We start from the raw sequence: 13,272 nt of genomic DNA on the forward strand, positions 1-13,272 counted from the left end.
TCTTCCGTAACTAGCTTTTTAACCCTTTAAAGGGCCATTTATTCTAGTCATGTTATGTTAAAATATTTTTAGGCTTGAAGAAAAGGGATTCATTTAGAATAAGAAAAGGGATTCATTTAGCTTATTAGATAAATTTAATTAGGTTAATTAATAATTAAGTAACAAATCAAGACTCGTCATTTTGTGTAAGATAAAGAACTGAAGCATCTAAGTTTCTGTCTTTGTAAAAAAAAAATGTCAGAACTTATGCCAACCTACATAATTTCATACAAAGATTGATAAATTTGGTGGGAAGCATACTTCCCATGGCCCTAGAAAGGGTGAACCTAGAACTGCCAGATGCGAGACAAATATAATTTGGAAAATAGAAATGCAAACATCATGGCAATTGCTTTGAAATTTTAGTTAAAATTTTAAATAAGTAAAAATTAAGCAATATTTCAATGTTTTATTCGCTATAACAATCAAAAATATTATTGAGAAAAATCGATTTTTACATTCCTTCTAAAATTCAAAAATTGTCTTTTTAATTTTTATATACAATACTATAATATTTTAAATGATATTTATTAAATATCAAATTAACTTTTTAATTATACCAATCTTTGAATAAGTTCTTAATAATGATTTCCATTATTACAGTGAAATTCTGATCGCTTTTATTATTTACTCGAAAATATAATTGCTTTTTTACATCCATTGTTAAAATTTGAAGAGAAAATATTTTGTTTATTATCTACAATTTATAAGAGCAATATGAAATTGAAATTACAACAACAAGAATGACGTCGTGCAATTAGAAAATATATTTAAAAAAATATTTTATTGAAGGAACATTGAACATAAAAGTTGTGCCCACGGAACTAGCGTTGAATAAAACACAATTAATTGTTTACTGATTCAGTTGGTCACCAAAGAGATGGTTTACATCATTGGTACATTTGGTTTATTGTTGGTTTTAACTATCTCAATAGATGGTTAAGACCAACTTAATGAATAGTTAATCAAGTTTCATGACATCATAGCCCTTAAAAGCGTAAATATCTGCTTCATATATCTTCTGACATTTAAGATTTTGTAATTTGACTTTTATTTTCATAAGCTACATTGATATTAAATATAATTCTGCTTCTTTAACTTTTCCCAATGGAAAAAAAATCGTTCGATTAAATATTTAATGAAACAATGAAAACGATTTGAATTTCGCCTCAATAATGTAATCATTTGTTTAAAAATAAGCGAAAAAATATTTCTTAAAAATTTGCTAACGTTTGGGGAAAAATTTACAGGACTGTCAATTGATATCATTAAAAAGAATAATTTTTGGAATTTTAGAATGGTAAATGTTGCTTTTGTAATTTAATATTTTGTGAATTATCAAGGAAAAAGCCGAAATATTTCTCAAATTTTAATTATTTAAAATTTAAAGAAAATTGCTCTAAGATGCAGATCTCACCCTCCTAAAGTATAAATATATATACATTCTTCAACTACACCCTATTGGTCTGACCTTGAAGAGCATAAACACATTCGTCTTTATTAGTAGTAGAGATATGTTTGCAATGTAATTATTACATGCTGAATGTTACAATTAATAATTAAAAATAAGTTCGTGTTAAAAATATTAAACAGTTTGATTTTTTTGTATATATATATTAAGTGATATAAAAATCATTTGGAAATATAAATTCCCACATACTCATATTTGAATATATATTCCCACATATATTCATTGATTGACTGTAAAGTTCGATTAGCATCCATTTTATATATATAAAAAATCTTTTACACAGCGCACACTATTCACCTGAAAGTTCGAAATATTCGAACTTTAAGCTTTCGGTTCCGCCCATTATAGATTGATGAAAGTGGTTTTTGATGATTAGAACTCGAATCAACGATTCTGTAGCCGCTACTCGACTCCTTAAGCTTTAGAAATCCATTAACGAATAGAGCTTTCAGACTCCCATGGGAACGCAACATATTTCCGGCACATCGCCTCAGCCTGTGACTGGAATTCCTCCACAGAGATAAAAGAGACCGAAAACTCATTTACATGGCTTGTTAGCTATGCATTTGTGCCTAATGTGGCAGAAAATAGCTTTCAATCATTTTTAGGTAAGATAATTTTACTTTTATTTAAAGAACCAGCTTTCTCAAGCTTAAAAGAGCAGTGTTGGAGTAATGGTAGAAAATGGATGATTGCAAATAGAAAGCAATGCGTGAATTATTGTAACGTTTTTAATGGCCTGTTTCTGTAAATAGTACTTGCAAATTACTTCATTCTGTCTCTGCAGTTGCTTTATCTTAGATAAGTGAAATTTTAAATGGACTTCAGGTGATCAGCACTGGAAATACTGATGAGTGTGTGCTTATAAAATTGACTTCAAATATTACTCATGTTTTGCAAACTTAATAAATTATTTATAAAGGGTGCTTTTAATATCTTATGCATGAATTTCAGAAAGAGAAGTTTATTTAGTTATATTAACGTCCTGTTTTAAAGCAACACTAGGGTTATTTTGGGATGGGCCTCGTAATTTTGGAAATGCGGTCAGACGACGAGTGCGACACCTGAGCTGACAGGCCCATCTTCAAACTCCCGCACCCCCTCTAAGGTAGGACATTTAGCCTCGAAAGATTATTTAACGTTTATTACTCCCCCTTACACGGCGGTTCTTCGGTGGAATCGGGTCTCGAACCGGAAACCCTCCGGTTCCGAAGCAGAAACCTTACCACCAGACCACCGCGGCACCACCATGTTATCATAGACGCAGGTTAAAGTTACATAAGAAATATGATATGGCTTTGGGGATTGAAACTTTTCTTCAGGATTACAAAGTATTTTCTTTTTGCTTAAGTAAAGTGACCTATCATACTTCCGAAAAACTCCAATCAAGATGCAGAAAATATTGCAAGAATGGAAAATGTGTTTTATTTAATAATGGCAGACCGCACGGCTTCTCTTTCTTCTGTCTGGCACCATTTGATATTTTCTTAAGAAAATCGATAAAAATGAATGTATTCAATTAAGATCTGTGCCCGAAGTACAAGAGAAGTTTAGTTCCGTTTAGTTATATTGACAACAATATTAAAGCAAAACTAGGGCTATTTTGGGACGGACCTTGTAATTTTAAACCGCGGTCAGATAACGAGGATGAAACCCGAGCTAGCACGCTCCTGTCCAAATTTCCACACCAAACCAGATAGACGACATTTGGCTCCGACAAATTTAACGTGTACCAGACCCACTTATATGATGGGTTTTCGGTGGAATCAGGTCTCGAACCTGGAGGCCTACCTCTTAATAACAGGCCACCGTGATTCACTTCACAAAGAGAAAATATTATACTTGCCAACGAATTCAAATGCAAGATTTCGATGCATCTCTACATTCTGAGTTAAATATCATTTTCTGAATTATAATATTTAGACTTCCTCTCAAACAGGTGGCATTTATGTATCCCAGTTGGGGCAATTGGTTAGCATTCGGTAATCATAAGGCAGTATCTGCGACAGGTGGTATTAAATCTTCACATGAAAATTGGAGATGTATAATATTTTGTATGAATTCATTAAAAAAAAATTGGTTTTTCTTTTTATTGGAATGGGGAAAGATATCTGAATAAACTGATAAATCTTTGAATATTATCTTATTACAATAAAAAAATACACGTTTATAATTTTTAAAACATTAAAATTTCGATGTCTATTAGAATTTGATGCTTAAAAATAATTTTTAAAACATTACTGAATATCAAGTTTTGCACAAGAAATTAGCTTGAAATTAAACATAATAAATATGCCCGCGAGACCAGATGGTCGCCAAAAATTGAAAAGAATTGTAAATCTGTTTTAATTTTTGGACTATATGTTTCCATTAATTCACTGTTAGCAGATTTCTCTATTCGTGTGCAGAAAGACAATTTAATTGAACAAGACAATTAAATTATATGATAACTAGACGTCAAATCACAACGATCTGAAAAAATAAAATTTTGTCGATTATTTTATCACCAAAATTGCAGATCTGTATCGATTTCAGGTCACGTGAAACAATTGGTTCATTTTTATATGAGTTATTCATCTGTACATAAACACGATGCGTGGACAACGTAATAAATTGGATAAAGGAGATGAAAACAATTATTGAAAATAGCAGCGATTTCACCAGGTCTCCAATTTTATGCGATGGATGAGGGAGGGTAACGTCTTTAGTAAAGGGTGAATGAGAAGTCTACTGGAATATCACTCATACTGATTGTTTAGAGACTAAAGAATATCAAATGGACTTTGTTGCTATTAAATAGAATATAAACAGAGACAATTTACTTCATATTATACCGAAATCATTAGCTATATAACCTCTTCTTCAGCAAACATGCGAAATTTTGGTCTTACTATATTTAGTAAATATATCATCGATATACTGGAATTTAGCTTTGAAATATGCTTAATGAAGAAAATTGCTTCATTAAGCATGTTTTTTCACTAATTTTACTTAATGAATAAGTAAAATTAGAGAAAAAACATGCTTAATGAAGCAATTTTCTCTTAAAAAATTAATTAAAAGCAACATAAAAATACATCTTCAGTGAAACATTCAATAAATGCAATTTTCATCTTGTGAGAGCATGGTGTTTGGGTTTGGGATTTTTGAAGCCTCAGAATGCACGGACAGAAAATTAGCGACTTATCGTTTTTGAGGCACATATTTTTCGCTTTTAGGGTTATTAGAAATTGATAAAGAAGGCTGTCACGTTTGGAGGCTTAACGCCAACAAAAAGTTTCAGCTTGGCGCGAATTTTGGCCATGTACCCGATTTTCTTGTCTGGCCAATAAAGGGCAGTGCTGTAAGAAGTTATCACCTGAAGAATCACAAAGAAGAAAACGGAATTAACACGAAATGGTGAAGAGAGGTATATTATATGTACGTACGAGATCATTCGAAATCAGTTTAAACCTCAGTTTCGCAAAAAAAAAAAAAAAAAAAAATGCCATATTTGATTTTAATTTTATGTTTTTTCTTTATAAAATTACTGGTATTTGCCGAAATGTTACCTTGCAATATTCATTATAAACAATTTAGTTAGTCTAATTTTGAGTGCTGAAATAAGATATAAAAATATTTAGCAAGAACAGTTTAAATAATAGGATTTTAATGATTCGAAATGAAATCTTGAAAGAATGAATAAAAAATTAATTAATTTTGATTTAGTTTTTAATAAGTCGAAATTAAACGTTAAAACAAGTAGTTAAATGCAGTTTTAATAATCTAGATATGTCGAAATTTACTCTTGATATATTTAGTAAATGTAGCATAAGAAATATAATTCTGATAAAACAAAATCCTTTATTTATTGATATGCAAAAAGACAAAACTTTACATCAGGCACAGATTTTATTCATCGAAGAATACTTTTTTCTTCAGTGCAGCTTTGAGAACCTTTCTTGTTATTTGGTTCAAATCGATTAAAAATCGCTTAAGTGAGTCCAAGTTAACTCAAGAATACGTTTTTCTCCTGAATTCAGTTTAAATGATTTTAAAAACAGATCAATCATATACTTCATTTAAAAGAATTTCTTATCAAAGACAATCGGTTCTGTTTTGGGCTTTCATCTAAGTACAAAAGACAATACTGAACTTCTAAGTGAATAATAAATATATCGTAAAAATCATTAACCTATTTATTTTAATAACCTTTATTCATTTGTTCAGTATTTTTAATCATCGATTTCTTTTTCTGTTATATTTTTAGTAACCCTCAATGTATTTGTTAACTGTTTCCAAGGCTGTTCATCACTCAATTTAACAACCAACTAATTATTATTGTTGTTACATAATAACCTGCCAATAACAATCTCCAGAAAGAACATTAATGCAAATTATTGACTAATTATTCGATGAAATAAAATCATAGACGATTAAATTTTTTTAATTCATATTGTTACAAATTGTATTGAATTGTTATTTTACTGTAAATGAAACAAATCAATTTAATTTTATCTGATAAACTAAATAAATTTATTTTATTAAAACAATCTTCGGCCAAAAATATTTCACGCTACCATTACTATCAAAAATGTCCCTTAAAATGTTAATCAATGATTTTTCTCATTTTTTCCGAAAATACAATGTTTTAGATTTATCTACTGATACAATATTTATTATATTTATATTGTAAGCAATTTTTTCAAATGCACTCAGCGTTTTTTACAAATTTATTCAAGATTTTAATTCGGATTTTCATGGCCTATAATTAAAGAATTGAAAAAGAAATGGACTTGAGTCAACTAATAATGCGTGAATTTTCATTAAACATTTCGGTAGTTCCAACATTTTAACGTAGAAATGATGAAACACGAGCATTGTAACATGAGGAGAATGTAGCTCGAGCATAGTAATGAGGGAATGATGAAGCTCAAGCGTAGTTAAAGTGAGAATGAGGTAGCGTGAGAATAATGTAGCTCGAGCAAAGTATTGGGGAAATGATACAACTCCAGCACCGTAATGTGGCAATGATGTAGCTCGAGCATCATAACGTGGCAATGATGTAGCTCGAGCATCATAACGTGGCAATGATGTAGCTCGAGCATCATAACGTGGCAATGATGTAGCTCGAGCATCATAACGTGGCAATGATGTAGCTCGAGCTTCGTAACGTCGCAATGATGTAGCTCGAGCATCGTAACGTCGCAATAATGTAGCTCGAGCATCGTTACGTCTCAATAATGTAGCTCGAGCATCGTAACTTCGCAATGCTACTATGTTTGCTACTAAACGGAATGTATATTTGGTATTACTTCTTGAATGAAAGTATTTTCATAAAAGCAAATTCTTAGAATTTACAGATGTTGCTGAATTTTAACATGCACCCATTATTTGTATTTTTATAACTTGCAATGTATTCATAATTTTTACGAAATTTACAAATTACACGAGATAAAGTTGTACGTTTATTTTTATTAATTTAACTATATTTAAAATGATGTAAACATTAATACTTACCATTAACAACAAGTTGCATCGATCTATTAGTAGATGCTGCAATGTTGGTGGCAACACAGGTATATTGACCTCTGTCACTTGAAGCAACCTTCTTGAAGGTCACGATAGAAGTATCTTCAAATGTTTGAACTGTCGTATCACCATGTGCCAAAAACGTCTGGCCATTTTTCAACCAATGAAATCGCATGGGCGGATCTCCTTTGGTGACGACACACATCAGTTTAGTTCGAGCGTCTTCATCAACTGTTATACTTTCTCGGTAATAATTAGGATCTATAACTGGCGGAACTGGAAAAAAAATGAAGAATAACTATTATATTATCTTGCAAAATTAGTCTTAAATTTGAAAAAATTAAATGAATAAATTTCACTTAGAAAGACATTCTAAATTCTTTTTAAAATATTTTTAATTTCTTACTTTAATCTTTTTTTCATTAGAAATATAAATACCAAAAACATCATAAAAAATGATGTTCTGAGAGAAATTCTTTTAATGATTGAAAATTTAATCTCTTCTATATTTTCCAATTTTTATTACACCAGTAAAAATATTTTTAAACTTTTTGTTTTTATTTTCTTTTTTTTTTAACATATTATAAAAACATTTATATAATAAAATATTATTTAAATTATATAATATTAATTAGTTATTAATTTATATTACACAACATTTCAAATCATTGGTTAGCATATTGTGTTAGCAATACAAAATTAATAGAAGCGACAGATAAAATATTTTAAATGTAATCTATTAAAATTCTATAACTTTTTTTATTGATTTTACAATTGTTCTTTTATTCCTCGTACTTTTTAAGGTTTAAGATAACATGAAACCTAACAAATAAGCAAAATTCATTTCATTTATATTCTTTTGATTTTCTTGATCATCTGACAAGCTCCAAGGAGTTTAAATAAGAATAATGAAATCTATTATATTATCGATTTAATAATTGATACATTAAACTAGTAAATGAAAATATCAAAATTGAATTAAGTTCATGGTTAATAAATGAAAATATTACAATTGAATTCACTTTATATAACAACGAATAAATAAATATTAAAATTTATAAAAGAATTTTATGCAAAATCTTACTGCCAACGTGATTGACCGAAATTAATTATCTAGAAAGAAATTATTATATCAATTATAAGTAAATTAGTAGCTGATTTAATAAAGGATTCTGACTATTATCTAAATGAATATCTCAATTAAAGACAATTAATAATAGTTGAAAAGACATTTTCAAATTAACTGATGCAATCATCATTAAGTTAATAAAATAGAAGTATGGTTTATCAATACTCTTTTTCCAAACATTTATCTAACGTTATATCATGAAGCAATTATTTGAATGATAATTCATTTTCAGATTTTATCAATATATCCATCTTTATTTGTTTTGAAATTTTATGTTTAGTAAAAATTTGAAAATGATGAGGTTTAGAGTATTATTTTCTTTTATTCCAATAAATATCGTTTGCTTTTATCGTTAACATTGAAAATGAAATTCATAATATGACATTATTTATTATTTCGAAAATGTAATAAAGTTATATATTCCTTGTATGATCAAAAATAACAATTTGATGATGAAATTGTTAAAGTGACATATAAGATGTGCTTTATATAACCTGTTATTTTAATTATATTAATTATAATTGAACGTTCAGGATTATTTTCCCTACAATACTTCATTGTAGCTAAATTTTCTTATAACATTGTTTTAAGCATTTCACACTTTTATGATTTTTCTTAGCTTTCTTATGGAGAGATTTATCCCTTGATATGTACAGTTTGGTAAATAAATTCTTTTTTGGTGCATTAATAAAAATTTAGACTTATTTTTATTTTTAATATACTACTGAATTCATAATTTTAAATACTTCTAATTCATATAATTAAACTTTTTTTCACAATTTTATCAGATGACACAATTTACATAAGCAAAATTTAAGAAACTAAAAGAATAAGAATAATTAAACTCTAAAAATGTTAAAATAATTTCATAAGACTGCAAAAAAATTGCAAAATTTTAGTGCATCAGAAACTGATAAGAAGTCTATTTCAAAATTCTATTTTTACAAACATCATAAAATTTTTCTCATATTCACAACAGATGGCGGCTCTTATATATAATAAAAGTCAGGAAACTAATTGAATCCAAGTAAATAAGTTTCAGAAATATTAAAAGTTCTCATTAAAACAGCGGTAATGCGAATATTATGAAAATTCTAATATATCAGAAAGTGAAAAATAAAAAAAATCGGTTGCAAAATTCCATAGTCACAAACATAATTTCTTGAGATATGAATGGAATAAAATAAACGTTTGCAAAAAGAAATATTAATGATATTATAAAAATTCATAAATTATTTTTTAGTAAATATAATGAATTTAAATTTACAGATAGTAATACGTATATATTTTAAACATAGGGAGTAAAGCCTGTTTCACAATATTGTACAGAATTGCGTATACTGCACTCTGGTATTCAATATTCAACAATATTGTACAGAATTGCGTATACTGCACCTGGTATTCAATATTCAACAATATTGTTTATTGTGCAATATCATACTATATTGTTCCATATTCAACAACATTGTATATTGTACAATATTGTACTATATTAGTCAATATTCAACAATATTGTATATTGTTCAATATCGTACTACATTATTCATTATTCAACAGTATTGAATATTTTACTGTATTGTACTATATTATTCAATATTCAGTAATATTGTACATTCAACTATATTAATCAATATTCAACAATATTGTATATGGAAATATAACATTAAATATTCAACAATATTGTATATTGTACTATATTATTCAATATTCAACAATATTGTATATTGTACTATATTGTTCAATATTCAACACTATTGTATATTGTACTATATTATTCAATATTCAACACTATTGTATATTTTACTATATTATTCAATATTCAATAATATTGTATATTGTACTATATTATTCAATAATATTGTATATTGCACTATATTATTCAATAATATTGTATATTGCACTATATTATTCAATAATATTGTATATTGCACTATATTATTCAATAATATTGTATATTGCACTATATTATTCAATAATATTGTATATTGCACTATATTATTCAATATTCAATAATATTGTATATTGCACTATATTATTCAATAATATTGTATATTGCACTATATTATTCAATATTCAATAATATTGTATATTGTACTATATTATTTAATATTTAACAACATTGTTTAATATCATACGATATTGTTCAATGTATATGTACTACCAGATATTTTTTTCTTCTACAAGACTAAAATGACAGTACGCTATTTTAAAACACCTGCTTTCGCGGTTCACGCTGAAAATAAATATTGACACTGAAGTGCAGAAAATGATGTTGCTTCGCACTTAAGGGAAAATTTCAAAATGCCTTTGTTCTACGCTTTGGTAAATTGTCATTCCTGGGTTGATTTACCAATAGATAAGAACGACAGTTTCACGATAGAAAACTGACAAGCGAGGTATGGGTTTATCCCAACACACCATTTTGTGTCTACATTTCGGAAACCGTGAAAGAACTCAACTCATATTTACTGACAGCTTTATTACTAAAAAATATCAAAGGATTACAAAAAAGTGTAGTCAACGCAAAACCTCGGGGGAAACTTTTTTCCCTCCTTGCGCAGTAACGTTCCAGATAATCGGAAAAAAATTATAGCTTTTACTGACGGGGATGCCGTTTTTCAAAGAAATTGGAACACAGATTCCATATTTGAACGATACGGCCTGTCAAAAAATGTTGACACTACTGGGAAAAAAGTATAATCACTAAGAAAAAAAATACGCATTGAACTGGAAGAATGACTTTGGAAATTTTTTGGCTAGAGCATAGACCTTCGGAGACTTTTTCTTTCCTTCATTTCTTTCATTTCTGTTCATAGAAATTTTTTCCATACTTCATTTTACTAAAAAAAAAGTTTTCTTTAAGAAACATTTTGTAACTCGTTTTACATAGCTACCCGCCAAATGTGTATTGAAGTTTCTTAGGTGAATTTTATTTCTTCAGCCAAAATGGATAAAGGAAGATATGCAAAAAAAAGTTTAATTCCAAAAGAGAAAGAAAGAAAGAAAAAAGAGGGAGGGAGAGAGGTTAAGTTAAGAAAGAAGTAAGTTTTTGTGTAACCAAATGACACAATACTTTTTTTTTCATTACTTGATTTTTTTTTTATCAAGTGCAAATCATGGGAAGGCGGTAATTTTTATTTTGCAACATCTCTTTGTTTGTAGCAGGAGGTTAATGGGGCTAATTTGTCTCTGCTGACAGATTTAAGAATGGAAACTGCATTAAAATGGTTTTAGACCCTTGCAAAGTTTCAGGTATTTCCGTGGAGAAAGAAGAAAAGGACAAAAAGATAAAAATTTATTACTTCGATTGGATGAAAAAAAGAGTGAAAAAGAAGAAGTAGTGGAAAAAGGAAGTAATTTCTTTCCTCTTCGTCTCTTTACCTTCAATTTGCAAATCGATTTCTGGCAAATGACGATGATTTAGTACTTCAAAGTACCCTTTCTATGCAATTATTCATTGAGGTTAAGACAGTTGGAAAAATTGCTTTTGAATAGCAAATGTTGAAGAATGGGAACATTGAAAATGAAATGACGTCTATTGTATACATTCTTTATAAATTAGGAATATTCATCAAACGTAGCATATTAGAAGTCGTAATGCAAGAGATTTCAATTTAATTAGCTTGACTATATGATTTATAACAATCTATTTGGTTAAAAGTTTTCACTACATTTTTTAGTATTCATCGAACGAAAATTATATCGAAACTTGTATATTGTATACCGAATAAATCTCTTATAACAATACTTTGAAAATCTACTAAAGCAAACTTATTTAATTGGATGCGTTTGATGTTTTAAAAGACGATATTTTGTATATATTCTTTATAAATTAGGAATATTCATCAAACGTAGCATATTAGAAGTCGTAATGCAGGAGATTTCAATTTAATTAGCTTGACTATATGATTTATAACAATCTATTTGGTTAAAAGTTTTCACTACATTTTTTAGTATTCATCAAACGAAAATTATATCGAAGCTTGTATATTGTATACCGAATAAATCTCTTATAACAATACTTCGAAAATCTACTAAAGCAAACTTATTTAATTGGATGCGTTTGATGTTTTAAAAGACGATATTTTGTATACATTATAAATTAGGAATGTTCATCAAACGTAGCATATTAGAAGTCGTAAAGAAATAGATTTTAATTTATTTAGCTTGACTATATGATTTATAACACTATATGGTTTAAAAGTTTTCATTACATGTTTTAATATTTATCAAACGAAAATTATATCGAAGTTGGTATATCGTACACAGAAAACAAATATTATAATACATGGGAAATCTACTAAGGCAAATTTATTTAATTAGATACGTTTCATGCTTTAAAAAATTACATTTTGTATACATTATTTATAAATTAGGAATGTTCATCAAACGTAGCATATTAGAAGTCGTAATGAGATAGATTTCAATTTATTTAGCTTGACTATATGATTTATAACACTATATGGTTTAAAAGTTTTCATTACATATTTTAATATTTATCAAACGAAAATTATATCGAAGTTGGTATATCGTACACAGAAAACAAATATTATAATACATGGGAAATCTACTAAGGCAAATTTATTTAATTAGATACGTTTCATGCTTTAAAAAATTACATTTTGTATACATTATTTATAAATTAGGAATGTTCATCATACGTAGCATATTAGAAGTCGTAATGAGATAGATTTCAATTTATTTAGCTTGACTATATGATTTATAATACTATTTGGTTAACAGCTTTCATTGCGTTTTTAAAATAATAATCAAACGAAAATTATATCGAAGCTTTGTATACCGTATAACGAAAACAAATATTTCATTATAATATATCGAAAATGCATTGCTATTTTGGGAAATTTCATGTTTTAAAAGTTGGAATTTTGTATACATTCTTTCTAAATTAGGAATATTCATCATATATGATATATTAGTAATCATAAGGAAATATATTTTCATTTGTTAAGCTTCACTGTACCATTCAGCTGTTAAAATATATTTTCATACGTTAGGCTTGACTGTACCATTCAGCTGTTAAAATATATTTTCATTCGTAAAGCTTGAATGTATCATTCAGCTGTTAAAATATATTTTCATACGTTAAGCATGACTGTACCAT

General features: G+C 27.8%; 1 protein-coding gene across 1 annotated transcript in view; it reads right to left on the reverse strand.

The window, feature by feature from the left end:
• Window positions 1-13,272, reverse strand: part of LOC129957562 (cell adhesion molecule Dscam2-like) — a 670,734-nt gene that overhangs the window by 115,050 nt on the left and 542,412 nt on the right. The window contains exon 10 of the mRNA XM_056069925.1: window positions 7,010-7,297. Within this exon, the coding sequence (XP_055925900.1) occupies window positions 7,010-7,297 (288 nt within the window). The remainder of the gene's footprint in view (window positions 1-7,009; window positions 7,298-13,272) is intronic.

The sequence above is a fragment of the Argiope bruennichi genome, chromosome 11 (genome assembly GCF_947563725.1).
Source record: "Argiope bruennichi chromosome 11, qqArgBrue1.1, whole genome shotgun sequence".
Classification (NCBI taxonomy): Eukaryota; Metazoa; Arthropoda; class Arachnida; order Araneae; family Araneidae; genus Argiope; species Argiope bruennichi.